The 27,675-nt window shown below is 36.0% G+C and overlaps 5 protein-coding genes across 7 annotated transcripts; 4 read left to right on the top strand and 1 right to left on the bottom strand.

Moving 5' to 3' along the window:
• The first annotated feature begins 1,114 nt into the window (after window positions 1–1,114).
• On the top strand, window positions 1,115–3,000 carry LOC18019096. The gene is made up of 2 exons (XM_006399539.2): window positions 1,115–1,524; window positions 2,771–3,000. The coding sequence occupies exons 1-2, from the start codon at window positions 1,243–1,245 to the stop codon at window positions 2,981–2,983; spliced, it is 495 nt and encodes a 164-aa protein (XP_006399602.1). The 5' UTR covers window positions 1,115–1,242; the 3' UTR covers window positions 2,984–3,000.
• A 93-nt stretch (window positions 3,001–3,093) lies between these two features.
• Window positions 3,094–7,494, bottom strand: LOC18019097 (aberrant root formation protein 4). Of its 2 annotated transcripts, none has more exons than XM_024155651.1 (13): window positions 7,306–7,494; window positions 6,755–6,928; window positions 6,518–6,667; window positions 6,283–6,355; window positions 5,851–6,017; window positions 5,709–5,768; window positions 5,468–5,618; window positions 5,032–5,351; window positions 4,884–4,955; window positions 4,361–4,438; window positions 3,986–4,144; window positions 3,780–3,831; window positions 3,094–3,437 (listed from the first exon to the last, which is right to left on the bottom strand). In XM_024155651.1, the coding sequence occupies exons 1-13, from the start codon at window positions 7,405–7,407 to the stop codon at window positions 3,196–3,198; spliced, it is 1,800 nt and encodes a 599-aa protein (XP_024011419.1). In that variant the 5' UTR covers window positions 7,408–7,494; the 3' UTR covers window positions 3,094–3,195. The 2 variants fall into 2 exon arrangements, with proteins under 2 accessions (XP_024011419.1, XP_006399604.1); XM_006399541.2 differs by having other exon boundaries at window positions 3,094–3,434; window positions 7,306–7,493.
• A 126-nt stretch (window positions 7,495–7,620) lies between these two features.
• Window positions 7,621–13,165, top strand: LOC18019099 (trafficking protein particle complex II-specific subunit 120 homolog). The gene is made up of 10 exons (XM_006399540.2): window positions 7,621–8,141; window positions 8,410–8,616; window positions 8,725–8,907; window positions 9,055–9,164; window positions 9,248–9,307; window positions 9,634–9,922; window positions 10,106–10,398; window positions 10,708–11,588; window positions 11,700–12,605; window positions 12,790–13,165. The coding sequence occupies exons 1-10, from the start codon at window positions 7,731–7,733 to the stop codon at window positions 13,011–13,013; spliced, it is 3,564 nt and encodes a 1,187-aa protein (XP_006399603.1). The 5' UTR covers window positions 7,621–7,730; the 3' UTR covers window positions 13,014–13,165.
• Window positions 13,166–14,807: 1,642 nt separating this feature from the next.
• Window positions 14,808–16,308, top strand: LOC18019098 (transcription factor MYB64). The gene is made up of 3 exons (XM_006399542.1): window positions 14,808–15,181; window positions 15,278–15,404; window positions 15,484–16,308. The coding sequence occupies exons 1-3, from the start codon at window positions 14,808–14,810 to the stop codon at window positions 16,306–16,308; spliced, it is 1,326 nt and encodes a 441-aa protein (XP_006399605.1).
• A 7,364-nt stretch (window positions 16,309–23,672) lies between these two features.
• LOC18019100 (homeobox protein knotted-1-like 4) lies at window positions 23,673–26,680 on the top strand. 2 transcript variants are annotated; one of them, XM_024156039.1, is made up of 6 exons: window positions 23,673–24,357; window positions 24,919–25,039; window positions 25,240–25,424; window positions 25,648–25,779; window positions 25,938–26,074; window positions 26,318–26,645. In XM_024156039.1, the coding sequence occupies exons 1-6, from the start codon at window positions 23,800–23,802 to the stop codon at window positions 26,319–26,321; spliced, it is 1,137 nt and encodes a 378-aa protein (XP_024011807.1). In that variant the 5' UTR covers window positions 23,673–23,799; the 3' UTR covers window positions 26,322–26,645. The 2 variants fall into 2 exon arrangements, with proteins under 2 accessions (XP_024011807.1, XP_006399606.1); XM_006399543.2 differs by having other exon boundaries at window positions 23,675–24,357; window positions 26,310–26,680.
• Window positions 26,681–27,675: the final 995 nt, after the last annotated feature.

A 27,675-nucleotide genomic window follows, 5' to 3' on the forward strand; every position in this document is an offset into this window, starting at 1 on the left:
TATAGAATCCACATGTGGAGAGCACTGAACGTCGATCTACAAGGTTAGACAGTATAATAATAATTTTGTAGAATTCGAAATTACGTACTCTGTTAAATTTAATACTCTATCGAAATAATTTTTTCAAAGATAATACTCACTCGTATATCAGTAATACACTCTGTATTATGTGCTACATAAAGGGTTTTTGTATTTGGAGAGTATGTTTGTCGAGATCTACACTACATTAGATTTCGATATGAAACATGACGAACACACCCTTTATTTAGCATCCAATGAAATAATTAATTATGATTTTATGATTGAATACTCCTAAACTTATTTGGTGTTGGAATGTGGTTTAAGCAGAATTTTTTTGATCGGTTTATAAGCTTACAGAGAGCGCCAATATGAAAATGTACATGATCACTAAGCCTGATTCTTGATTCAACTCCCTATTTTCTTCTGTTAGCCATTCTTATTAGTGAGAAACCTCTTTTGGAGGACTAAACTTTACGAGAGAATGATTAACATGTTAAACTCCTGGTCCGACTAATAAACTCGAACTTTTCTTTAGCATAATGCAACTTCTCCAAATCAAACGAATTCGTGTTAGATTTATGATATTAACTTTACGAGTGAACAGTGCTAAGTATAAAACAAGGTATAATTGATGATGTCACAATAACAAAAATATATAAAAATACGGTAGATTTGCGGTTTGGCAGGTAACAATAAAACATATTCGGCTTAAAAATTGGACCTTGGTGGGTATGAAATATAATGATATTACGTAATTAGTTGCTATGTAGTTATTCCATTTCAAAAATTAACTACTATTAACATGTTAGGTGAAGGATGAGTTTGTTTTTAGACATTAATATTCCCATCCAATCTGGTAGTTAGTTAGTTAGTTCACCACAATCTAACCCGCATAACCATACAATTGTGAAAGACGAAGAAATGATCTACGAACCGCTACACTAGAAAGAAAGAGAAAAAAAAAAAAGAAGAAGAAGAAGATGGTACATATATTGGGATTATTAAATAAAAGAATGGAGTCATGTAAATAATTAAAAAGAAAAGGATATAACAATAAGTAAAAGGAAAGACGTACATAACAACATTTCATAATTATCATTATATTAGCCCTTTGATCATTTTCGTTCTCTTTCTCCTCTTAAAAAAAAAGCAGCAGTGTCGACTGCAATATTTGTCATCCTGTGTAGAAGTGTCAATCAGAGAAGCAGAAAAGTGGTGGAAATGGTGGCTGATAACTGGACCAAGTCAGCTATGAGAGATGGAGGAGTTGTGGCGGAGCTACTGCTGAGTCTCAAGGAAGCCGACGTCACGCCTGTATTTCTCGCGAAACCGGCGGTGTCGGCTCTCCGGTGGGGAATTCGGCAGCCACGGTCTCGATTCACGAGATGCGACGGTCCCGGTGGCTCCGGCGGCGGTCCTTCTTCTCCCTCCGCCTACGCCGATGGTTACGAGGCCACGAGTCGCCAGATTAACGGATCGTTGGCCGTTGGATCTAAACCAATGGTTCGTTTCTCCTCTCTCCCTGATGATCCGTGGAATCTGTTTTGATCTGTTTTCAAATTTCTTTTGAAAAAAAATCGTTGAAGTTTCAATTCTAACATCCTCCTCTTCTTTCAAATCTCCGACATTATTTTCCAACGGCAGCAACGACCTTTGCTTCCTCTCTCTGTCTGCTTTGTTTAATTCCAATCAGTCTTTTTTTTTGGGATCAAAAGTCTTTTTTGTTTTTGTTTTGACGCTTTGAGCAAGAAAGTAAATGATACACGTTGACCTAAAGCTTGCTTAGATTTTTTTCTTTCTTTTTAGATGTATACTTTTTTATCTCTCTTTTTTTTTTTCGTGTGTGTAAGTTTCCCTAATTCGATGAACTCAATATATTTGACACTCATCTAAATCTAGTCAAATCTACTTTCTGTGGTAATTGGCACTCTTTAGAAATCGTATTTTCATATAATGTAGTTGTTTTAATTGCTAAGAGTTTTGGGATGTTATATTCTGGTTATTATGGGATCTCCGGGCAATTAGTTAAATTATGGAAAACGACTTTCCTTGCATTTAGGTTCATTTGTGTTCTGACTCTACATTTAGCTTAGGTGAGTTGATGCTGCACGTAAAAATCTTTCTTTTTTTTCTAATAAAGTCTGGAAAATGTGGCGGCAATGGCTTATACCTCGCGTGAGGACGCTCACGTGAAGTTTGTTGGTGTCATAAGGAGTTTTGCGTTAGTTTTTTTATTTAAAGGAATAATAAATTATATAAACGAACACTAGACAGTCTTGCTTTGTTCTTAAGCAAACCCTCACATGTAAACTAATCACTTGCTGTGGTTATTAAAATATATGTCTGTGGAAAAAATATTTGGTTATCAACCTCAACCGTGTGTCTTATAGATTTTGTTAGTTGTTAGGCCGTTACATGTCACTGGTGTCGCCTGTGAGAGGCTCCTACTTCAATTTCCGTTTACTAAGCCTAAATCTCAACTTCAATGCTTGAAAGAGATACTTTTGGCGTTTCGTGTTCCATTTAGTAAAAATATTAATGGAAATTGAACCTATTTTAAATTTAAAAAATATGAATCTGCTTGGAAGGGTGGTGTGTGGTTATGGGGGTTTTGGTCTTTAGCATGTGTATGTCGTTTCTGACAGAACACTATGCTTCATGGACTTTAACTTGAAAGAAGAATCCCATGAACTCTATTTTTATGTATACCAAGTTCTTAACTTTTCTTACGTTTATGTGATCAAAACAGGAGGTTAGATTTGGATCCACGTTCAGGGAGGATGAGAAGTTAAAGAGAACAAAGGTTACGCACCAGATTCACGGCCAACCTCATCCTTATCAAGACTCTGAGACCAGTTTCCTAGTTCCAGATCTGAATATGATGCCATCCCAAAATGATAACCTTAACCATTATTTTTCTCCACATGTAAAGACTTTGTATGCAAGTGTAAGAATAAGCTGAACCTAAAGTCAAACCAATCACTGGCCTCTGAATAGTAAATCTTCGGCTTGGATCTTGACAAATACACAACACTAAACTCTTTTGCAAGATGAAAGTTAGAAAGACAAAGATTTTTTGCATCCCCTTCTTTAATAATATGGAAATAAATGAAATTACAAGCAAAGTGCCAAGATTAAATTTGTTATAACAAAAGTTGCAGGCAAATGACAGAATTAGTGGCTTTTCAACTTTTCTTCCACGAGCTCGATGCATCGATATAGAACCGATTCAATTCGGCTAAGATGGCATACAACCTCGAGTGAAGATTCGTCGCCGTGATCCCCTTCGAGGTTGGCGATGCTGCAGCTCAAAACATTTCGAAGAGGCATAAGCCATTCCTTATAGGCTTTCTCCAGATTCTTCTTTGACAAAACCTCACTGCCTTCTCTGCTTCTCTCTTTACCTGCTTCACCTGCTATGATTTTGTCCAGTCAGAAAACAACAACACGACCAACAGAGATGAGATGTCTTATCCTTTACATTAGATTACACGCGCAAATATAGACACACATACACACTACGACTTCTACAGGCAAACTTCATATAGAGAAGAGCTTCAAAAATGTCATTTGTATGTGTGGATACTTGAAATAGGAAACAGTTTAAATAATCGGGTATCAATAATTTAGCAATCAAAGAATTTTCAAATACTAAATCGAAACAGTTTAAAGAATCGGGTATCGTCCAATTACTTGAAATGAAATGAGATACAGCAAAATACAATTCAAGAAGAAATTTTTTGAGTTAAGACTTTTACCTCTCGATTCATATATCAATGCAAACCTGTAGAGGTTCAGTGCTGCCGAAACCTGGACAAATATCACACAAGACTTTTTTGTTACACAAATGTGGTTTTAACATCAATCATCTTAGCCCTTATCATCTACAGTGCTTATATGATGCATACAAGAGAGAACCAAAATAATTTATTAAAGAGAAGTGATTTAGATATGAACAAATCACCGCATCACTCTGGTCCGGAAGGAGTGGAGGACCCCCCTGTGGAGGCTTTAAGACCAACTCCACTAGCTCAATAACATGAGTATCAGCAGTCGCACAATCTGTAGCTTCCAAGCTGCTTCTGCTCATGTTGTATTTAACTAGATCCAGAAGGATCGCTGTCTGGTTGATTTGGCAAAACAATATTAGTTGAAATGAGATACCGTTTTCTTAAGAAAATACAGTAGCTATTACACCAAAAACAATAGCTCGACTTGTACTTTAAACAGTAGTTGCACAGTAAGACTACTGAAGACATGCTAAAAAATCATCATCTCTGAGAAGTGTTACATGCTTTACTATTCATCATAAAGCTCAAAGGAATATGAAAATACTAACCATCGAGGGAGACTGGGAATTTGTGACAAGGGCTCTTAAAACGTCAAACCTCTGAGGAGCTGGGATATCAGAAAGAATCTAATCAAACAGCACCAAAAAAATTGTAAGACGAGGCATATAATCATCTATACCTAAATTTTTAATCAAGCCGAATAGATAGCTAAAGTTCTGAACGAGAAAATACTTTTTTACAATGCAAATGGAAAGAAAGAAAAAGAGGGCATGGGCATATGGACTGAAGGTAGTCACTGTGGGTCAAAGTTGGCTAACACCTCTTCTACTTAAAGGATATTCAGCACAAGTTGAAAATTTTGTCAAATTATGTTTCTATTTAAAAACTTCAAAGACTACTTTAGATCTAAAGAAACAAATTCAGTTCAAAATACGAAAAACGATCTTTAAGGAAACATAGGCCATTTGAAGGTTTGCGTTGTTTTTTGGTGGATTCATGCGTCTTATAGTATCAATTTCTGCATCTGTCAAATCAGTTTTCCGCAAAATGATTAAGTCAAGGTTTATTTACCCTCTTCAGTGCCTCAAATGTCTTCATCCTCAGACCTGCGTCTGGGGCATACACGATCACTAATATAACAGCCTGGAAGAAAGAAATGAGACACTTAGAATGCAGGTAGACATGAACGGTGTAAAGATTTAGGAAAAGAATATTATGCCTGTAAAGCAGCGTAGATGCTCGGTGTGTACTGCGAGCAATCTATTTGCTCATCGTTGCTTTGAGATGAAGGTCCTTTTGTTATGTCAAGCAAAAACTCGATAGTGTGTCTTTTGAATTCCCATAGCAGATCTCCAGAAGAGAGTATATATTTCAACATCCCATAAGCTTGCCACCTTTTCACTGGATTGCTTCGAAGCTCATCTACATCATTCCTTAAAGCCGCATCAGCAACCTCCGGTGAGAGTTTCGCCCAGATGAATAAAAGTGACGCACCCAACTTGATGTCAGGGAAAAAGCTGATGAAATCATCATCATCATCTGTTCATATTACAACCGTGAGACTAATTATTTTTCTGAACGAGAAAGGGTACATGTTAAGGATTGATGGAGTTGAGAATTTAGGAAGTAGTGATTATTTGAGCAATGAGATCAACCTCCAGCAACCGCGCTCATTAACTTTTCAGTGTCGTTCCCCGTGATTAAACCAAGATGTGTTAAACCACAGTATATCAAGAAAGGTTTTAACTGCACCACCAATGGAACACAAGAGGCCACTTTGTCTCTGATGCTAACTGAAAGAATAGCCTGCAAAATCAGACCAATTCATAGGTACTGACGAACAAAATCAGCAAAGTTCCAGGAGATACAGAAACAAAGCTCAAATTAAGGACAAACCGTTATCTGTATCACATAGAGACCAAGTAAACATCGGACTTTTGTGCCTTCTTCATTCTTCTGTAAAACAAAGAAAAGAGATCAAAACAGGCAACTTATTGGGGAATCGGAATCCCAATTGACAACTTTTCACACTACAGACCAGTTTTGAAGAAACATCTCGAATTGATATGGCAATGCGTAGAGCTTCATCTAATAGATGTTCAACTTGCACGTCTGTTTCCAATGAAATGTCCTTCAAGGCGTTCAGGACAACTGGCACTGCTACTTTTAGTTGTTCGTAGTGACGCCTCTGAACCGAAATAAAAACTGAACCAGGAAATTTGAAAGTAACTTTTCAAAGCTAAAGTTTGGGTGGATGATCTCAGTAAAAATAACTAATACTTAGGAATTCAAATCAAAAGAATCTCGGAAACTTCATACTTTTGTACCAGGAAGGGTTATGAGACATCCAATGTGTAATAGTTATACAAGAAGAAAGAGCATTACTAAAATTGCAGGTGCGGAGATAAATTCACTTTTACATTTTAAGAAAATATAAATATTTCGAAAACCAAAAATCTTCAGTTTATACCTTTAGAGAGCCCATGTAATAAAGGAGTAGAACAACTGGAGGGTGAAAGAAAGCACCGCGCAGCATCAAGTGCCTGGTCATTCAGATTCACAAGGCCATCAAATTGACAAAACACTCAACCATTACAAGAACTTGTAATCTTCTTATTCCAAATACCAAGTACGGAAAAGCAACTTAATACTAGTATATTACTGCCATAACTAGCCTGATCAGAATTCAATTCCAGATCTAATACCTCACAAAGAATTGAAAGCATGTCCCGTGGACTGCATGCTTCCACAAATCGATCGACGATTTCCTCAACTAATTCTAGGCATCTGCTTGATACGTCTGCAAACTTGGAAATTACTTTTGGCAATTCAAATGACAGTGCATCTATCACATCCTGTAACACAATGAGTTGGGGAAGTTGAATCCAAACTTGTGAAGTAATCTTTTTGGCTGTCAAAGTGTTTAAGAGCTGAAAAAGTACCTGATCCAATTGAGGAGATGATACAAACTTTAGAATTTCAGCTAGAACTTGAATAACATCATTCTCCAGTTCATCGCTAGCATCCGAAGCTACGTTCTCGGACAAAGAATTCAGACAGTTGACAAGATCCGTCACCAAGCTCTCCAAGTCTTGAGATCCTCCAATTTCAATTGACTGAAAAAAAGAAAAAAAATCAAACGACAATAACTTCAAAATAAATTCAAAGTGAATAGGAAACAAGAGTCATGAAGTTGCAAAGCACAATACTAATATACTATAACCATCTATGAACCAAAAAATTTCTCAAACTATTTTCGAAACCTTAAGCATCCATTCAACAGAAAGTGGTAGAAAAGTAACAAAATAAACCCCAATCAATACATAAACCTCGAGTTCGATAATCGAAACCATGCCCGAGTAGCGGAAATTATATCAATCGCACTCCAAAAATCACGAGGCTGAAAAGTATTCCATCGGCCTCGAAGCACTTAGAAAAAAAATTAACAGTAAGTACACAACCCGAAGCGAGGAGAAGAAGTTGAGAAGCTTACACTGGAGCACAAAGCTAAAAGTTCTTGTACACGACGTGAAGGGGAAGCCGTAACAGTGGGCATCTCCTCATACTCGAAGCTCTGTATAGTCGGTGACGCCATAACTGGATCGAAGCTGCTTAGCTTTCGCAGTGATCAAATTGCGCGAGCTCCGCTTTGAAGTCGGAAGAGATTTCAAAACTTTTTCAATTTGTCTCTATTTCGCTAATAGTATATTAGTCGTAAATCGCGAATTTTACCAGGTTGTTTGGTTATATGAATAGCCTGACCCCACTAATCGTATAGTTAATTTTAAGAACAAGTTAAAACTCGTATCCAAACATTACCACGTTCTCTCGCCTTTCTCGTTCCCGTCTCCCCCAGATCCGGTGCACTCACACTCACCGAAAGATCCTCCTTGGCTTCACCTCTCTTCTGATCCCGCCATGGAACCGGACGTCAGCATCGAGACCTTGTCGATCATCCGGATCGCCGTCCTCCCGATCGGCACTATCCCGCCGGCGCTTCTCCAGGACTACCACTCGATGCTGCTCCGTCACCACACGATCGCGCTCTCGGCTATCAGCTCCTTCTACACTGAGCACCAGAAGTCTCCGTTCACGAATCAGCCGTGGGATTCCGGCTCTCTCCGGTTCAAGTTTGTGCTTGGTGGTTCCCCACCGAGTCCCTGGGAGGATTTCCAGTCTAACCGGAAGATTCTCGCCGTGATCGGCCTTTGCCACTGCCCTTCGTCGCCTGATCTCATTTCCGTCACCGAAAGTTTCAATGTCGCTTGTAAGAGCTATTCCTCGGCTCTTGTCCGGCGCTGCTTCGCGTTCTGCCCTGGCGATTCGCAAGTGAGTATATCAGTTTCCACTTCGTTTTCTGAATTTCGATGCTACTTATCGCATCTTAGCTCGTTGAGGATGGAGCTAGCTAGCTTGTGGTCTTTTCTTTTCTGATTTTTCTTCGTTTGGAAGTAGATGCACTATAGTTGATAGTGATGTTTATGTACTACCTAGTATGGTTTCTAAATCAGTAATTTCTGTTCTTGATATGGTGATAAGTTCCTTTTTTGGATGTGTTTAATTGACGATTCTGTGATCAATGAACTGACTTTTGCAGCTTGAAGATGGAGACAAGAAAGGTGAAAATTTGATTCTGTTTCCTCCATCTGACAAGCAAACTCAGGAGTTTCATTTACAAACAATGATGCAAGACATTGCTGCTTCTTTGTTAATGGAATTTGAGAAGTGGGTTCTTCAGGCAGAATCTGCAGGCACAATTTTGAAGACGCCTTTGGATTCCCAAGCTAGTCTCAACTCAGAGGAGGTTTATGTCTAGGTGTCCTATAAATTAGTCTACGGTTCATTTCTTCCTGTGGAACCTTATAACTTATTACCATAGTCATCTAGGCTCATTAGTTTTAGTGTAATGTAGGTTATCAAGGCCAAAAAGCGTAGGCTGGGACGTGCTCAAAAAACTATTGGAGATTATTCCTTGTTGGCTGGTTCACCTGTTGATGCTAATGCTCACTACTCTACTGCTTTAGAACTGGCCAGATTAACAGGAGATTACTTCTGGTATGCGGGTGCCTTGGAAGGCAGTGTTTGTGCCTTGCTGGTAAGGCTTTATGCAAATAAAAGTCTTATGCAGTGTTCTTACATTTTTCACAGGATTTTAGCTCAAAACACTGGATAGTAAATGTGCTTTCCTGTTTCTCTTTATTTTTAGTTTAAAATCATCAGTTTTCTATTTTCTTATTATTAGGTTGATCGGATGGGCCAACGGGATGTGGCTTTAGAAGATGAAGTTAGATATCGATACACTAATGTTATCTTACACTACAGAAAGTCATTTATTCAAGAAATTGCTCAGAGGTAAATTCAGCGCGTTGCCTATTTAACACTCTTCTTCAAGAAATTTATTACTGCAAAATAGCAATCAATTATTTTCCTTGCAGAGTTTCTCCCCTAAGCTTTGAACTCGAGGCTACCCTTAAACTGGCCAGATTCCTTTGCAGGTATCATTGTATGCTCTCTATTTGAATTATCGTGGTGTAGTTTCCTTTTTGCCTTTAGTATGCTGCTTATGTTTAAGGTTGCTAATTATCGTGGGGTTATTAGTGATCGCTCTAACCTTTTGTGGTTGATGATTATGTAAGCTGTGAAATGAAAATTTATTACGTTTTGAAAAAGCTAAAATACATGAGTTGTCCGTTTAGTATTAAATGATGATCTCTAGTTGTGGGCAGCTTGTAAATTTTTTTTTTACCTTCTGGTTAAATTTATTTCCTTTTTTTATCTGATTTTAATATTTCTTAGAATGGCATTTTTATGGGTTGCACAGGAGAGAACTTGCTAAGGAAGTAGTAGATCTATTAACCAATGCTGCCGATGGTGCCAAGTCTTTAATTGACGCCAGTGATAGGCTTATATTATACGTTGAAGTAGCACGTTTATTTGGAGTACTTGGTTATCAACGGAAAGCAGCCTTCTTCTGTCGGCAGGTCGCCCAATTGTATTTGCAGCAAGACAATCGATTGGCTGCTATCAGTGCCATGCAAGTTCTCTCTATGACAACTGATGCATATAGAATCCAAAGTAGAGCATCCGTGTCCAAAGTTTCTGTTAACAATGTGAGTTTGACAGCACAGCAACTATTTTTCTTCTCTTGTGGTTGATTAAGCCTTCTTCATAAATTTGGTTTGCCCAAGGATTTTTTTTGGTATCATCACCGTTCATAATCTTGGTGCTTCTCCGCGTCTTATGCTTTGGTGGTTAGTTTATTTATTATATTTCTCCTCTGTATGTTGGTAAAGGAAACTGGATTGCGTCAACCTGATGCTGGTAAAATGCATCATCATTCCATTGTCTCCATGTTCGAGTCCCAGTGGAGCACTTTGCAGATGGTTGTACTTAGGGAGATACTCCTATCTGCTGTTCGCGCTGGAGATCCCCTTGCTGCATGGAGCGCTGCAGCAAGGCTTTTGAGGTGGCATTATCCTCTAATTACACCTTCAGGTCAAAATGGACTTGCTAATTCCCTTGCAAATTCAGCGGATAGATTGCCTTCCGGAACTCGCTGTGCTGACCCTGCCTTGCCATTTGTAAGGTATTTATCAGCAGTCAACCGTTTTGCTTTCAGGGATGTTTTGCCTTGTGCACTCTCTTACCATTATGATCTAACGCAACTTGATCATCGCAAAGTTCCTCAAATTTCTTCACACGCCAAGTAAAGCAAAATGATCAGACGAATAATCACTGTTCATCCACCTCTTAGCTTCATATATGTCCGATGTGTGTTTGTATTGCAAGATCTTGTTCCATGTTTGCTTCGTAGCTGACTCTTCCAAAACTGGTATGTTTTGGCAAATTTTATTTTCTAGTTCGCTCTGAGATTTTTAATTTAATGAAATTTCAGGTTATTCTCTTTCCCACTCCATTCCTCCCAGGTGGACATCGTAAAACGCAATCCAGCAAGAGAAGATTGGTGGACAGGATCTGCTCCTTCTGGGCCATTTATCTATACTCCTTTCAGCAAAGGAGATGCAAATGAAAGTAGCAAACAGGAATTGATTTGGGTGGTCGGTGAACCAGTTCAAGTCTTAGTGGAGTTAGCAAATCCTTGTTGCTTCGATTTAAGGGTTGATAGTATTTATCTCTCAGCTCACTCAAGAAACTTTGATGCTTTTCCTGTCAGTGTGGACATTCCCCCTAACTCCGCAAAGGTGATCACGTTATCTGGTATTCCAACAGCAGTAGGACCAGTGACAATACCAGGCTGCACAGTTCACTGTTTTGGCGTAATCACTGAACATATTTTCAGGGATGTTGACAATCTGCTTCTTGGAGCAGCACAAGGACTCGTATTTTCTGACCCTTTCAGATCCTGTGGATCTGCAAAGCTACGTCATGTTTTTGTTCCTAACATTTCAGTTGTACCGCCATTGCCTCTCCTTGTGGCTAATGTTGTTGGTGGTGATGGTGCAATTATTCTGTATGAAGGTGAAATTCGTGAGGTGTGTATTAATTTTGCAAATGCTGGCACAGTTCCAATAGAACAGGCACATGTCTCGCTCTCTGGAAAGAATCAGGATGCTGTTATCTCTATACTGGATGGAGCTTTACAATCTGCTCTTCCCTTGAAACCCGGGGCACAAGTGACTCTGCCTGTGACTTTAAAAGCTTGGCATGTGGGACCAACGGATTCGGACAATGCTGTTGGCAGTGGCAGGAGCGCTGTGGGTAACGCAGGAAGACCAAAAGATGGAACCAGCCCTTCATTGCTTATTCACTATGCAGGTACAGATATCTTCATTGACGTGTGTTTGTGATGTATCTTACTTTTGCAGTGTTTCATATTGCCTCACGGTGACTAAATTCTAAGCATTTTTGTATTCATGTTTTTTGCAGGACCGTTGTCGAACAATGGGGATTCCCAGGAAAAAGAATCTGTTGTGCCACCGGGAAGACGTCTTGTTGTTCCCTTACAAATTTGTGTTTTACAAGGTTTATCTTTTGTGAAAGCTCGTTTGCTTTCTATGGAAATCCCTGCCCATGTGAGTGACAACCTTCGGGATGACGACATTGAAACAGAGAGCAATACAGACAGACTTGTCAAGATCAATCCCTTTAGAGGAAGCTGGGGCCTTCGATTTCTTGAACTCGAGTTATCTAACCCAACAGACGTTGTTTTTGAAATCAGCGTCTTCGTTCAGCTGGAAAATCCCGCCAAGGAAGTTGATTCTTCACCAGTTCAGGATTCCCCTGAGTACGAGTACCCAAAAACAAGAATCGACCGAGACTATTCTGCTAGGGTATTAATTCCATTGGAGCATTTCAAGCTACCGGTTCTTGACGGTTCATTCTTCACAAAGGACCCTCCGCCTGGTAGCCCTTCGAGTAGTAGACATCCGAGCTTCTCAGAGAAGAACACGAAAGCTGAGATAAATGCATTGATAAAGAATCTCATTTCTAAGATAAAAGTCCGGTGGCAATCGGGAAGGAACAGCTCAGGAGAACTGGACATAAAGGATGCAATTCAGACAGCACTCCAGACGACCGTGATGGATGTTTTGCTCCCAGATCCGCTAACATTTGGTTTCAGACTGGTCAGAAACGGTCTGGAGACAGACTCTGAGACAAAGACTCAGTCCCCATCGTCAAAGGGATCAGTTCTGTCTCATGAAGTAACTCCTATGGAGGTTCTGGTCCGCAATAACACAAGCGAAGCAATCAAGCTGAATCTAAGTGTTACTTGCAGAGATGTAGCTGGGCAGAACTGCGCTGATGGAGCTGATGCCACTGTCCTATGGGCTGGTAAATTTTTGTTTTTTCTGTTGGTTTCGCTGCATAAAACATGAAATTTGCAACCTCGGGTAGTCAATCTCGTTAATGACGCTAAGTAATGAAATTTGCGTAACATATAGATATTTTTCCACTGTATTAGATGATATATGTAGGAAGTGGCTAATACATGTGCATATGTGACTTATTTTGTCAGGTGCTCTTAGTGGAATCTCAATGGAAGTTGCACCGCTGCAAGAAACAAGACACCGTTTCTCACTCTACTTCCTTGTTCCCGGAGAGTACACGATGGTAGCAGCGGCAGTAATTGAAGATGCGAACAATGTACTTAGAGCAAGAGCACGAACTGCATCTCCAAACGAACCAATCTTTTGCCGCGGACCGCCTTTTCATGTCCGTGTCACCGGAGGCGCACTGTGATCTGTTTCTTCCAACCAAATCAGGTTGGTTTGGGCTTTTTGCTCTGTTTGTTGATTTCACGAGAATCAAGTTTAAGTTCTGGTTTCAAAGTAATGGGTCCAATATATATGTGTTTGTGTGTCTGTGTTTTATCTTGGAATACTTTACGACCATCATATGCCATATTGATATACTGTACGCTTTTTGGAATCTTAAGGCCTCAGTGCTGAGCTCGCTCTTCTCCAAGTAATTGTTTTGTACCCTCTGCTCAGTATGACCAGTTTTTAGTGATAGCAATAAGAATGGGACTCTCAATATCAATTTCTGAGCAAAACTCTGTAGTTGGTATGTTAATTAAGAAAACTGATTCCATAAACAAACTTTCCGGATTATTCAGGCTCTTGAAAATACTTGATATAAAATTATAAATAAAATGAAAAACTTTTAGTGCAAATTATCTGAAACCAACACCAAATCGGCAGTAATCTAAGAGATTATCTTATTCTATCACCACTAAAATCCAATTCTGAAATGAAAAAAGAAATCTCACTCAGTGATAATTAATGTTTTTATGACAGTGATAATTAATGTTTTTATGATATTGGTTTCAAAAGAAAACTAGAATTCTGCTTTAACTTTTTTTTTTAATCTTGGGACACTTGAATCGATTAATCGATTGACAGAAATTGAAATTCTTCTTTTATAATTATGTTGTAAAGTTATTGTTATTTTTGTTCATCAAATATTTTACGTGAACTCTAATCTGAGTGGTGTGACAACAACACTACTAACACAAATCAGTAAACTATATTTAGTGGTCAAAATATGATTTATAGTTTTCAACTTAAAGATTATTATTTTTTAAATAACATTTTTAATTTATTAGGACTAAAACTCCTCCCAAATTTTATCCTTCCAAATAATTGCAGTCAACTAACTAATTTATTGCATACGTAAACTTATCATTAATTGTCTTTCCATTTATATAACTTCGTCGGTTACATACTTACAACATTTCCCATTCAACAATTAACCTGTGAGAGTAACTCACTAATTATTCCCGCCACTCTAACAAAAGAAGAAAAAAATTATTTCCGCTATTTTTTTTTCTTACTATACTACTTCCTCCGTTTCATAAAAAATGTCATTTTGACATTTTTCACACATATTACAAAAAATATTAAAAGTATAACTTTGTCTCTTATTAATACATTAAATAATTTGTTTTTATCTAATAAATACATTAAATTAATAGAGTTAAAACTGGAATATTGTTTAAATTTTGCATTGAAAATATAAAACGACACTCTTTGTGAAACAAAAATAAAACCTTAAAACGACACTTTTTGTGAAACGGATGGAGTACTAGTTTAATTTGATTAGTGGAAAGAGACGTGGTTCGAAATTCAGAAATTTCGAATAACTGTAGCAGTACTCCGATCAAATAGCTAGGTTTTGGTTTATTAACAGAATTTTTACATTTGTTTTTGCGTTTACTTTGTCAAACGCAATCTGAAGGTTTTGTCTCTGTTTGCATTTGACATTTATATCGATATATACATGATTTATATATCTTTTTTAGTTGATATATATATTTCTATAACCCTTCGAAGGGTTATTTTGAAATTTGTACTAGAAAAAGGGTTATCAAAAAGTCCATTTAGTTAATCGAATTTAATTGGTAATTAGCTAGTGTGTATTTATTTAGCCTATCATTAAGTTCTCATACTCCTTATTACCAGCTCAATTCTCTCCCTCCTTTGTGCTCCAGGCTTTCCTCTCTATTCTACACTAATTTTTCTTTCTTCTTCTCCCATGGAAGACCGGAGAATACAAGAGAAGATCCACGTCCACGGAGCTGCACCGCCGTTGACAGCCGTCGAGAGATTCTTGTACGGCCAAAAGAAGGATGACTTGTGTTCTAAGAAACAAGAGCTTTCTATAGAACGACCGAATTTGAAAACGACAAGGGAGATTGGTATCAGAAACGACAACAAAGAGAACCTGATGTCTGGTCCAACGAAGGAGAAAAAAGTGGCCGTTACTTGCGGAAACCGAAACGTTATTGGAGATATGATCGTTAAAGGTGCAACTAGAGATTATCAAAAGAGTACTACTTGCAAGGCAATAACAAAGAAGCGACCATACAGGTATCTCATTAAAGGGCAATGGACAGCCGAAGAAGACAGGTATCTCTATTCCTGCTTCTATATGCGAGTGTATGTATACCTATAATTCTGTGATTGCAAACATTTATATATACATCACATACAATATATGTGTAGGAAGTTGATAAAACTGGTGACGCAACATGGGGAGAGGAAATGGACAATGATCTCGGAGAATCTTGAGGGAAGAGCAGGCAAGCAATGTCGTGAGAGATGGCATAATCATCTCCGTCCCGATATCAAGGTTTTGATATATCTTCATTAAAGTTTATATGAGAACCTTTTGATATATATAAATTAATGTATGTTTAATTGTTTTGTAGAAAGATAGTTGGAGCGAAGAAGAAGAAAGGGTTCTTGTGGAAGCACACACCAGGATCGGGAATAAGTGGGCAGAAATCGCTAAACTTATTCAAGGACGAACCGAAAACTCTATCAAGAACCATTGGAATGCGACCAAACGTCGCCAAAACTCAAAACGCAAATACAAGCGTTCAAAAAACGCGGGTGATGGTGATGAATGCGATATGGATGATCTCTCTCCATCAGCTAAAAGGCCATGCGTTCTCCAAGACTATATCAGAAGCATCGAGAATAATGAAAAGGACAATGGTGAGAACATCATCACAACTGGTGGTAATAATGTTCTTGCTACTTCGAACCTTGTTCACTTTGATTCCGATGTGGATGGAGACTCTACATCGTCGCTTCTGGATGATCCTTATGACGAAGAGCTTCTTTTCCTGAAAAAGATGTTTGCAACCCACTCAATTTCTCTAGAGAACATCGATTTGAGCCAAGGTCTGGATCAGATTTCACAGTCTTCTTCCTCTGGGTTCATGATCAATAGCCCTAACCCTAAACCTAACTTGAACAACAATACTGTTGGAGCTGATAATGGAACAATGGTCAAAGATGCTGCAAATACGTCCCACCTCGCGTCTGATATCTACTTATCTGATTTGTTGAACGGTCCGGCGTCGTCTACTTCATCTTCTTTTTTGTCGACCAACAACACAGAGCAAGGCGGCGAAAACGGGTTTCTTGCGGCCCAGGCTAACTCTGGTAGTGAAAGAAGAGAAATGGATCTGATAGAGATGCTCTCTGGTTCTACTCGAGGTAGCAACATTTGGTTCCCATTGTTCTAACTACCCTATGATCATCCGATGATATATGATAATATCATCATAATTCCTTCTTTTTTATTGCTCTTGTTTTTTCTTACAACTTATATTAGCTTCTTTTCATCTCAAAATTAATAAGGTTATATCTGCGACAATTGGTAGTTGAGACTCTTCTTCTAGTTAGTGTGATAGTTTTTACCGAATTTATTTCATATCAAGTCATGATTATCGTTAATTAGGCTAAATGTTGTCGTCAATGACATATACTTGAAATTCTGGTCATCGTAACGTTACAAATACGTTAATAACTCTTTATTGTGTGAATTATGAGGAATGACAAGAAAATTCAAGAACAATTATTATTGTGAAGTGTTAGGTTTACTTATTACCTTTCAGTTTAGAATTGAAATATTTAGATTGAGATCGTAACAGTCACCGTTCATCTGATACTAAAGTCCATCAATGAAAGACACGGCCGGTTATAAACGTAGCGATTAAGCCAAACCGGCTGTACCGTCGCCACGTGGCTTTTACAGGACCGTTTCGTTTGCTTTTTCTGATCTAGCCTCGAGTGTTTTGTGGAACTTAGACGTGGCAAATAGAACGGCCCAAAGGATTAATATATGGGCCATGAATAGCCTAATACATCACAATAGTTTCTACTCTTTTTTTTCTCTAATTCTGTTGTATTCACTTCTTGATGCCTTCGAAAGAGACATCCTACTTTCTTATCAAAGTAAACCCTCTGCACTCCTTACTAATTCAAACGATTTAGGAATTACAAAATAAAGGTAAATTAATTACCTTTATTTTGTCACAATCAGCATAAGTCGTGCTTAATCCCTTAGCTTTTTCGGTTTTTTATATTAATTTGAAATCATAACTAAGTAAATTTGGTGCATTATTTAATTGGGTGGCGAAATGAGTAAAAATGTGAGTCGGTATATTAACCAATGAAAACTTATAATGCTTAGGATTCAAAAGTTTGAGCTTGCAATATATTTGGTTTTTTTACCTCCTGAATCCAGGGAAGCAAGATAGTACACCAAATAAAAATGTTGCCTCGTAAATATTCTTTACATACTTACAACATTCTGAGTACAAGTTGAGTCGCATTGGATTCGGATGGTAATGAAACAAGAAAATAGAAAGAGATAGACTAGATGCTATTTCAGACTGGCCTAAGATTCCACAAATAGATGTCAAATGCATAACTAAAAGTAAGCAAACAATGTGGAGAGATATGGACAACACAGAGAAGCATTGAAGATGAACGCAGAAGAGTGGAGAAGTGGTCCATTACAGAATTTAATTTCATTTCAAAAATGCTTCTTCTTTTTTTTTTTGTGCGTCTGTGGTCCAATTTGGGAAGTGAACAAAGCCTAACTTTGTGGGTTGATGAGAGATGAAGACAACTACGCCTATCTTGTTTTAACATGAAATTATGAAAGAACAACAGGTTTAATTTAAAATATCATTTAGATAACTAAAACTTAAAATTTGTATTTTAAATCGTATAAGACTTAATATCGTGAGAGAACATACATAACTAGTTTACTAGAACATAGGGCCCATCACTACTTGGTTACAGAAAATCAAATTATGAAATATTTTAACATTATGGGGAAATAGTAAAAAGAATTTGAGTAAGAAGAAGAACTCAAAGACTTTTTCAACAATGTGGATAACCCCTCTCTTTCTCTCTCTTTTACGCGGGACCAAATTACTCTTCTTTTTCTCCATTTTGTCTACTTCGAAGTTTAACACATTTCTATCTTCTCTTTTTTTGGTTGGATCGTTTCAACCGTTTCCTTGCTTTCTCTATTATTTGATATGACCATTTAGATTCCTTTTAAATCATGGAGGTTTAGGCCTACGGTTCTTTCTTTCTATTTTTCTTTTGCGATTTTGTTGCGGCAGATATCATATTATAAATTTATAATAAGGTTTTGATCAATACGCTTAGACAGAAGTTTCTAAATCATTAACTAACAAACACGTATATGTAATCAACAAAATGTGTTATGAACGTTATGATGATTATGACACAACCGGAACTCAATCGGAAAACATTTGTGGTCGCTTGTGTATGTATTATAATTATGCTTGTCTTTATTTCATTAAAATTAGAATCCATTATATATATAATAGAAAGAAAAGGAGCTATTCCATTAATGAAAAATATCAATTTAATAGTCGGCCATGTATATATACATATATATATATATATATGTATATGTGTGTGTGTGTGACAGTGTGTCATGTGTGTGTGACTTTAGTGTGATAACAATGATCTTTGTCGTGATCGACGTATGCTTTTGGGCAATGAATTAATGCCACACACTCGTATAGTTTTTTTTTTTTCGAACAATCAATGAGATCTTTGTGGTTTTTGTTGTGAGTGTGATCAAAAAGTTTAACCAAAAAAAAAAATAACTCAGTGCTTCTTATTTATTTCATCTACCCGATTTAGATAAATCTCTCTGGTAATTTTGTTTTCCATCCAGTGGAATTGTTTAAGGAGAATTAGAATTAATCTTATATGCTATATAGTGTGAATTATGAATAATAATCAAATAAATAAAATGTAAGTGGCCGAAGGAACAACTCTGGCAGCGTTGTAAAACATCCTTTGCGATCCATCATTTTCATCCATAAACCTGACATAAAGCTTCCTATGTTCTTTCTCTACTCCACTTTATAATATAATAAAGTATTTATGCTTTTTAACCCATAATGTTTTTATAACTCTCAAATTTAAAAGGTAAAAACGTGATGTCAAAAAGAAGATGGTAAAAACGTAGATTCGAATTTCAAAATTAAATACTATTCTTAGGTTTTTACTGGTTTTAACTTTTCAAAGTGTTGATATTATTGCTGGGAAAAAAATCCACCATAGTTGATTATGTTTATTTTCAGAGATGACGTTTTTTTTTTGTCTTGTGCTCGAAAAATACAATTAAATGGTGATCGTTGACATATCACCAGCAATCAAATACAATCTCTATGTTCATCACATACATCTCTGTTTATAGGCTAATGTCTATATATTATAAATTTGATCATATGCTCCGTATAATTTATTGTTTATTTAATTGGAAATATTGTTAGTTAGATACCAGAACCTTGTTGAAACTACTCTTTTTGTCTGATAGTGTTTCAATATAAAAATTCATAGAGTTTTTGTTTGGTTAATGTAGATCATATATAGACTTGAAAATATTAAAATAAACAAACAAAAACAAGAAAAGATAGACATGTGACTTTTGTTACAACCCCAATTGTCATTTACTAAATTAATTAATTACTGATTTTGTTTCTGTCGCTTAAGTAGACAACATAAGTCTCTCATTAAGATTCTATAGTCTGTACTACCGTGCCACCCTACTCTTATCTTGGTCCGAGACATTAAATATAAGTAGGTCCAAATCCAACTTCAAGCAAACTTCAAGGATTGTTAAGGTAGATGTGAATTAATAATCGGTGATGGTCGTTCAAAATCTGTCATCTGATTCTCGAGGTGCAAAACTTCAACACATATCCGAGTTCAAGATTTACTGGTCACATTACATGTTGTGGAAAATCAAGATCTATTGGGCTAACCACATAAACAAAATTGTGAATAATTTGTTTCGTACTGTAAATTTTTTAAAAATGGAGGATTGAATCATGTTTTTTATATTTGTTGTGGATGTAGATGTAATTTTCAGATTTTAGATTGTAGATGTAAGAATTTTTAGATTATACCATCTAAAGTTAATTTTTTTTAAAAATAAATGTTATGAATAATTAAATACCATAAGATTTTAACAGAATACACACATTTTCTTTTTCTTTTTAAATAGACTATATCATAAAAATTGTATAATTTGTTTAGAAGTCTTTCTAAATACTATTGACATCTTATTATATCGATCAGGATAGTATGCCTTGTCTATTTTTTTTTTTTTTGTCGAAAGTATGCCTTGTCTATCAAATCTTTTTATATCGTCAGGATTGTCACCACAAATAGTATTTACTGAAAGAGTTTTATTTATCTACAATGTTATATGTAGATGGTTTAAACCGAATTTATTTGTTGTATATTTTAGACATCTCAATAGACAATAGTTAAAATTTATAATCACGAAGCGAAGAAGACAATGATGAATTTTTTTTGTTTGTTAGATTGTGAGTTAAAAAAGGAAAAATTACTATTAATGAGGAGTAATTACTAATTAGTCGAACCGTTAAGATTGTGAGTTAAAAAAGGAGAAAATACTATTAATGAGGAGTAATTACTAATTAGTCGAACCGTGTGGGGATAAGAGTGGTTGTGAAATGAACGACTATGATCGATAATGTGACTCCCTTTGTCCAATCATGTTAGCTGATTCCACACGAAACGTAGACCTTATCACACCGGACTTTTTTCTCGACACATGTCTTTAACTATTTAATCTTTAATCCTTTATTAACAACCATCACTCACCTCACTGTTTGGATATTTTGGTTTTTTATGTGTGGTTTAGTCTCATTCATCGGCTCTCGCGTGTATCGCACGCAAGAGATAAAGTTACAAAAATATATTAATGCCAAATCTTGGAAGCGGTCAAATGGCTACCAACTTTCGATAAAACCACTCATCATTGGATAGTTTTTTTTTTACAGTATTATTTGTCCACTAGTTACTAGTTTTATATTAACGCCAACTCTTTTTAACAGTTAGATAGAATTTGCAAAATAAATAACTTTACAGAAAATGTTTTGACCTCACCTTAGCTAAACAGAGGAAACCAAGAGTTTGATATACAAGCAAGAGACATAAACTTCGATCAAAGACTCAAAGTGTTGGATTTAAAATATCTTTAGCAAGGTAGAGAGAGGAGTGGCTGTAGAGAGATTGCGACTAGTCCAAGTGATGGAGCTATTTTATTTGCAAGTACGAATTGTTTTTGCAAGTATAACACATCGATGGCTATTTTATTTCATAACTTAGATAATGCAGATTTGTTTACTCAGTACTATCATGTGGCTATTGGCGACTTTTTCTTTCATTATATCTTTAAAAAATCAGTTCTAACAGACTTCTAACGTTTGTGTTCATTGGAAGTTGACTGTTCTTTCGCAATGAATAATTTGATGACTAATCTCATCTCTTGATTTGTTTATATTTTCAATGCTTCGTAATCAAATTTAAATACAAATAATGTAAATGTAATTTTCTACAATTCATAAACATAATTATGCTATTGAGAAATTTTGATTTCACATATATATATATATATATATACATTTAAACCTCTATAAATTAATAATGTTGGGACCATGATATTTTATTTATTTTATCGTGATATTAATTTATCTATATTATTAATTTATAGAGAAAATTTGCTTTCCTCATATAATTTTCTAAAAATTGCTTTGGAATAATCTTATATTTTAAATTTTAACAAATCTCATAATATAAATTATGATCAACACTAATAACTATCGCAATTAAAATAGTTTTTAACACCATATTGAATTGTCCGTATAAAAATATACATGTTCATAAGTTTAAAATTTATAAAAAAAATCATGGCTACTATCAGTATTATTGATGATAAAATTGAAGATAACAATATAATACATTTAAAAATATTTACAGGTAAGAAAATCAATTATCACATCAAAAAATCATCATAAATTTTGAATGTATATAGTAAAACAGCAATAAGAACTACTGATATAATAATTAGAGAGATGAGAGCCAATGCGATTTCAACTTTAAATAAAAATAAACACATTGGTCACATTTTAAAATATTCTATTTACATATATTTGCATATATTTATATAATTATTAATTTATGGTTTTGTTGGGACCCTATATTTACATAAGGGTTTCAAAAAAAATTATTATTTTATTATCTTATCGAATTTGATGAATTTTTACATTGATCCGACTTGGGACCAACAAAATTTATTAATTTATAGTGATTATTAATTTATCGAGTATTAATTTATAGATGTTTTACTGTATGTTATAATTTTAGCATAAGTTTTTACCAAAAAAAAAATGTTTAGCAGAAGTCATAAGTTCAATGCCAAAGTTATATTCCATTTTAATTTGTTTTTCAATTTGTCGTACTTTCGATTAGACAGCAACTATGAGCTTAAGTCAATTTTCTGATATTGGTCCCCACTTCTCTAAATTTTGAATCTGTGTTGTATATTTGTTCTTTTTATATATAGATATATAAATTACATATTGGTCTTTTTTTTTTGACATACTTATTGGTCTCTTACGAAACAATAATGTAAATTTGATTGTACGACTGGATTCTCTTATCTGATCGCATGCCATTTCCTTGAGGGACCACAGTTACTGGAAAGCTTTATCGCGACACGTGTCCTCCAATATTTTTTGGCCGAGAGTAATGACGTCATTAATGGTCCCCTCTCTCATTGCTTTCCTCTTCATTTTATTTTCTCCTATTACAAGTTTACAACTGATTTTTAACAAATTATTGTTTAAATTTTACCCAAATGAATTATCTTAGCGCCAAAATCTTTGTAGTTTGATTAGTGGTTCAACTACTAAATTTGGCTTGCTTAGGGTCCAAATTATACCTTTCATTACCAGATAAAAATATGAAGATAGTATTTTATTATTGCTTTATATTTTGTTGAAAATTATTTACTTTTAACCCTGTAACACATATCCATTAAAAGCACACAAAATGAAACACTGCAACACTTGTACCAAAAATAGGAATGTGTTCAAATTTCAAACAAACTCAGTAAATCTAACTGCTTAGATTCTGGGGTTCTATTCGACAGAACCGAAATGAAACTCAAAAACTACTTCCTGACTTGAAAATCAAACAAAAAAAAAATCATAATTTTTTTATAGTAAAGAATTTAACTAAAATTATGAAGTTAATTAGAGTTTTTGAAGAAACTAATTAACTTCTTCGAAAATATAAAGATACCATAAAAAAACTTCTTTGTGACAAAAAAAAAAATTAGCTACACGAAAGAAAAAACAAACGTTTTGGAACGGATGACTAAAACAAAGGTGAAGTACTTACTTTTTACCGTCATTTCGTAATTTTTATCAACAATTTATCATACTTTTGCCGTCAACTACTACCGTCTTTTCGTTAAACGATCAAACTTTTTGTTGTCACAGTAAATGTAATTATGTTACTAGTTAGACCTAATCCCATACTATACTACTATTATCACTTTTAAAAAATTGGTAAATGATATACCGCGCAAATAGTAGATAATTAGAAAAAGAAAAAAAAAAAGAACAGATTCAGGAATAAATCGTCTTTTGTCCGTCTTGATCTTTTTGGTCTAAAACTCTCTGCACACACATAAAATTCAAACATTTAAACACATACATTATATACACAAACCCTTATTTTTCATTACCACTTGTACAGTTGTACCAAACCAAAAAAAACATCGTCGAAGCTGAGAATTCATCTTCTCTTTCTCCATCTTTCCCTCTCCGAGACAAGAGATTCAAAACACAAAGAAAACGATGGCGTTTCATCACAATCATTTCAATCACTTCACCGACCAACAACACGAGCCTCCTCCTCCTCCTCCGCCGCAGCAGCAACATTTCCACGAATCCGCACCGCCTAATTGGCTCCTCCGCTCCGACAACAATTTCCTTAACCTCCACACCGCCGCCGCTACAAGCTCCGATTCTCCTTCCTCCGCCGCCGCTAACCAGTGGCTCTCCCGATCCTCCTCCTTCCTCCAACGTGGCGCCGCCAGCAACAACAACAACGCCGCCTCAGGTGACGTCATCGACGACATCAACGGCGGAGAGGAGTCGATGATAGGCGAGAAGAAGGAGGCGGAGAGATGGCAGAATGCTAGGCACAAGGCGGAGATACTCTCTCATCCACTCTACGAGCAGCTTTTGTCTGCACACGTGGCGTGCCTGAGGATCGCCACGCCGGTGGATCAGCTTCCGAGGATCGACGCACAGCTCGCTCAGACTCAGAACGTCGTGGCTAAGTACTCAAGCTTGGAAGCTGCTGCTCAGGGACTCATCGCCGGCGATGAAAAGGAGCTTGACCACTTCATGGTAACTTCTTCCTTCTCACCCAATTTCAAAATTTTTTATTTATTTTATTTTTCATTATTTTATTCCATTTTGCTCCGGAATGGTTTATTATTCTCTTCGGTTTTGGGAAAACAAAAATTTATAATTCAGTTTAGTCTCTTAGTTTAAAGTTTCACGGTTTGACAAATTGGAAGGTTGTTTGTTACTTCAGAATTCTAAAATAAATTTGAGAAGAAAAAGGAAATTTTCTTTCGTAGATTTGTACTTTGCACACCGACACACAAGATCAGTGGATTGGATAATTCGTCAGTTTATAATTTGGATTTTAGTTTTAAACAGTTGAAATTTGACAGCAGAAGGTTTACTTTGAGATAGATTTTGGTGGAAGAATACATTGATTGTAATTACGGATAAAGTCGATCATCTGACAAAAACTAGTTTGTCATTTTCTGTTTGTATCCCATATAAGTTTTAACTTTTAACCTTTAGACTTTTGATTATTATCTTTCCCAAATTCTTTTTTATTAATGTGTTAGATTTTTATATCTGTTATCTGAAAAACATTTCCATGTTTTTGTGCAGACGCATTATGTACTATTGTTGTGCTCTTTTAAAGAACAATTGCAACAGCATGTTCGTGTTCATGCAATGGAAGCTGTTATGGCCTGTTGGGAGATTGAGCAGTCTCTTCAAAGCTTTACAGGTTATTTTTTTGAGAATTCTCCTATAAGTTTTCACCATCAATTATGTCATTTAGCTATTATGATTGATAACTCTAGTATTGCACTTGTGGCAGCAACTGACAAAAGTTTTTAAATATATATATTTTTTTTTATCTCATCTCAATTCCGCCATACGGTATCGATCTCTAAAAAATTTAGGCGTGTTTTTTGGGTGAGACAGGAGTGTCTCCTGGTGAAGGCACAGGGGCAACAATGTCTGAGGATGAAGATGAGCAAGTAGATAGTGATGCTCATTTGTTTGATGGAAGCTTAGATGGGTTAGGGTTTGGTCCTCTGGTTCCTACTGAGAGCGAGAGATCCTTAATGGAACGAGTTAGACAAGAACTCAAACATGAACTCAAGCAGGTAACAACTGATATAATACTATCTCCATATCATTTAGTCCATAAGACATTGTCTCAGCTGTTAAGTTAGATTGCACATAACACCAATTATAACACATTGCTTGTCGAACTATTACCTTCTTTTTTATTAAGAAAGGTTTTTTCGTAAGGTCCTATATACATATACAGTGCATATGCCAGCGTTTCAGTGATCTAATGCTGTAGAACCATGTTTTTGTGAAAAGGGTTATAAGGAGAAAATTGTAGACATAAGAGAGGAGATATTAAGGAAGAGAAGAGCTGGGAAATTACCAGGAGACACCACCTCCGTTCTCAAAGCTTGGTGGCAGTCTCATTCTAAGTGGCCTTACCCTACTGTGAGTTCTATCTATTTCTACTCCCTTAATAACTCACATGAACTCAAGGGCCTCTTGTTCTGTTCCGTATGGCTTGGACTGCTTCACTTTTGTCACTTCTTCGTTAATTTGCCTTCTCAATCTATTAAGTTTTAAATGAATGAGATAACTTTTGGCAGGAGGAAGATAAGGCGAGGTTAGTGCAGGAGACGGGGTTGCAGCTCAAACAGATAAACAATTGGTTCATCAATCAAAGAAAGAGGAATTGGCATAGCAATCCATCTTCTTCCACCGTCTCAAAGAACAAACGCAGAAGGTATTTTGCATCAACAAAACTGTAGGAAGAGTTATCCGGACATTAATGCTTGTTGAGCAAATATATCAATTGAACGAATTATGTTAGTGTGACAAACTTTATAGCTTAAATATACTTATGTTCATTAGCGTGACGAAAGTTTATATAGCTTGTTTTATGTATGGTCACATCAATGTGTAGTTACATTTTCAAGAAACATGAAGTCATTGAATTTTGGAGATTTGTCTTTATGAAGCAATGCAGGTGAAAATAGCGGAAGAGAGCGTTGAAGTCGCTGTGAAGCTCCCATGGAGAGATCCAATAGCTTGACAGAAAGTTGGAGACATGATCAAGACAAAGCTCTTACGTACAAAACCAACGCAGAAAGTAAATTTTGTGACATTACATGGTTATGTGACTTCATATTTCGTAATTAATTATTAGGGAACACCGAACACACAAAACCCAAAAGAAGAAGAAGCAGAAACATGATTTGTAATATTGGGTTTTAGATGGAATCTACGATAAAATGCCATCTCCACCATCATGATATCATATATATTTTGTGAATAACATGGAGACGTTTCTTTAACACTTGTGCTATGATTGGCCGTAATTTAAACCTTAGTTATGGAGATTAATAATGATAGTTATATATTTTGTCAATCGATGGTTTCTGCACCCTTTTGTCTGTGTTAGTGGAACCACTTACATAGTAACATATATATATACGTTGTTATCGCCCTAATACAATGCAACCGAACTCCGTGCCGTTTATCACATCCGAAGCTGCAAAGGTCGCCGGCGAACGAACGAAAGAGAGACTAAATTATCCTGATGAATTTGACCCCTCTTTTTTCTGAAGCCCCATTGGGTTTCTTCATTATCCATTATAGGGCCTCGTTGTCTCTTGACTATCTACCTCGTTGTATTTCCGTCATTTCGACTAGAATTCAGTTTAGTTATTAGAAAATAGAAAGTATTGAAAATATACATATAAATCATATCTTAACACTATTTTCTGTACTGTGATCAATAATACTGTACAACAAAAATATAAAACTTTAGTAAATTCGATCTATTCAGATTGGTTTGAATCGGTTACACTTAAATCAGTTTTGTTTGGTTTTGATGATGATGATTAAATCATTTGTTTTACAAATAAACGTTATGTTAGATTTTCAGATTAAACTTCTTTTTCTTTCATTTTTTCTGACTACCAGAAGAATTGCAACTAAGGACTATACAAACTAAGCTAGCTCTTAAAAGAGAGAAACACTAATGAAGGAGACAAAAAGAAGTAATTTATAACCGAACTAGCTTCAGTTCGATATTTTCATGAAGATAGACTAGAGAGAGAGAGAGAGACTAGTAGTAGTAGTAATCTAATAATAGTAGGAGAAGAGAGTCTCCTTTACGAGACAACAAAACACAGAGGAATAAGATTGCATGACGTGGCATTCAGAACGTTGTGGGGGAGGTTTCTGATTGGCCTTTTCCTTCTGCTAATGTGACAGTAAATCTGAGAGGAACGTTTATCGCTAGCTGGGCCAATCGTAAAAGACAGCTGTGTGTTATCTGTTATGGTGTACTAGTAAGTAGTAACAGTGATGAAACAATTT

The sequence above is a fragment of the Eutrema salsugineum genome, unplaced genomic scaffold, assembly GCF_000478725.1.
Source record: "Eutrema salsugineum unplaced genomic scaffold, Eutsalg1_0 scaffold_2, whole genome shotgun sequence".
Classification (NCBI taxonomy): Eukaryota; Viridiplantae; Streptophyta; class Magnoliopsida; order Brassicales; family Brassicaceae; genus Eutrema; species Eutrema salsugineum.

Bases quoted from the DNA above. Each gene is read 5' to 3' on its own strand.
- LOC18019097 (XM_024155651.1), bottom strand. From the start codon at position 7,407: ATGGCGTCACCGACTATACAGAGCTTCGAGTATGAGGAGATGCCCACT. The intron at 6,018-6,282 runs GTATAAACTGAA...TTCCTGGTTCAG, and splicing joins ATTACATGGGCTCTCTAAAG to TTTTTATTTCGGTTCAGAGG. The intron at 5,352-5,467 runs GTTGATCTCATT...TAATATGAACAG, and splicing joins AATGAGCGCGGTTGCTGGAG to ATGATGATGATGATTTCATC.
- LOC18019099 (XM_006399540.2), top strand. From the start codon at position 7,731: ATGGAACCGGACGTCAGCATCGAGACCTTGTCGATCATCCGGATCGCC. The intron at 9,923-10,105 runs GTGAGTTTGACA...ATGTTGGTAAAG, and splicing joins CCAAAGTTTCTGTTAACAAT to GAAACTGGATTGCGTCAACC. The intron at 10,399-10,707 runs GTATTTATCAGC...ATGAAATTTCAG, and splicing joins CCTGCCTTGCCATTTGTAAG to GTTATTCTCTTTCCCACTCC.
- LOC18019098 (XM_006399542.1), top strand. From the start codon at position 14,808: ATGGAAGACCGGAGAATACAAGAGAAGATCCACGTCCACGGAGCTGCA. The intron at 15,182-15,277 runs GTATCTCTATTC...ATATATGTGTAG, and splicing joins TGGACAGCCGAAGAAGACAG to GAAGTTGATAAAACTGGTGA. The intron at 15,405-15,483 runs GTTTTGATATAT...ATTGTTTTGTAG, and splicing joins ATCTCCGTCCCGATATCAAG to AAAGATAGTTGGAGCGAAGA.
- LOC18019096 (XM_006399539.2), top strand. From the start codon at position 1,243: ATGGTGGCTGATAACTGGACCAAGTCAGCTATGAGAGATGGAGGAGTT. The intron at 1,525-2,770 runs GTTCGTTTCTCC...TGATCAAAACAG, and splicing joins CCGTTGGATCTAAACCAATG to GAGGTTAGATTTGGATCCAC.
- LOC18019100 (XM_006399543.2), top strand. From the start codon at position 23,800: ATGGCGTTTCATCACAATCATTTCAATCACTTCACCGACCAACAACAC. The intron at 24,358-24,918 runs GTAACTTCTTCC...GTTTTTGTGCAG, and splicing joins AGGAGCTTGACCACTTCATG to ACGCATTATGTACTATTGTT. The intron at 26,075-26,309 runs GTATTTTGCATC...GTCTTTATGAAG, and splicing joins TCAAAGAACAAACGCAGAAG to CAATGCAGGTGAAAATAGCG.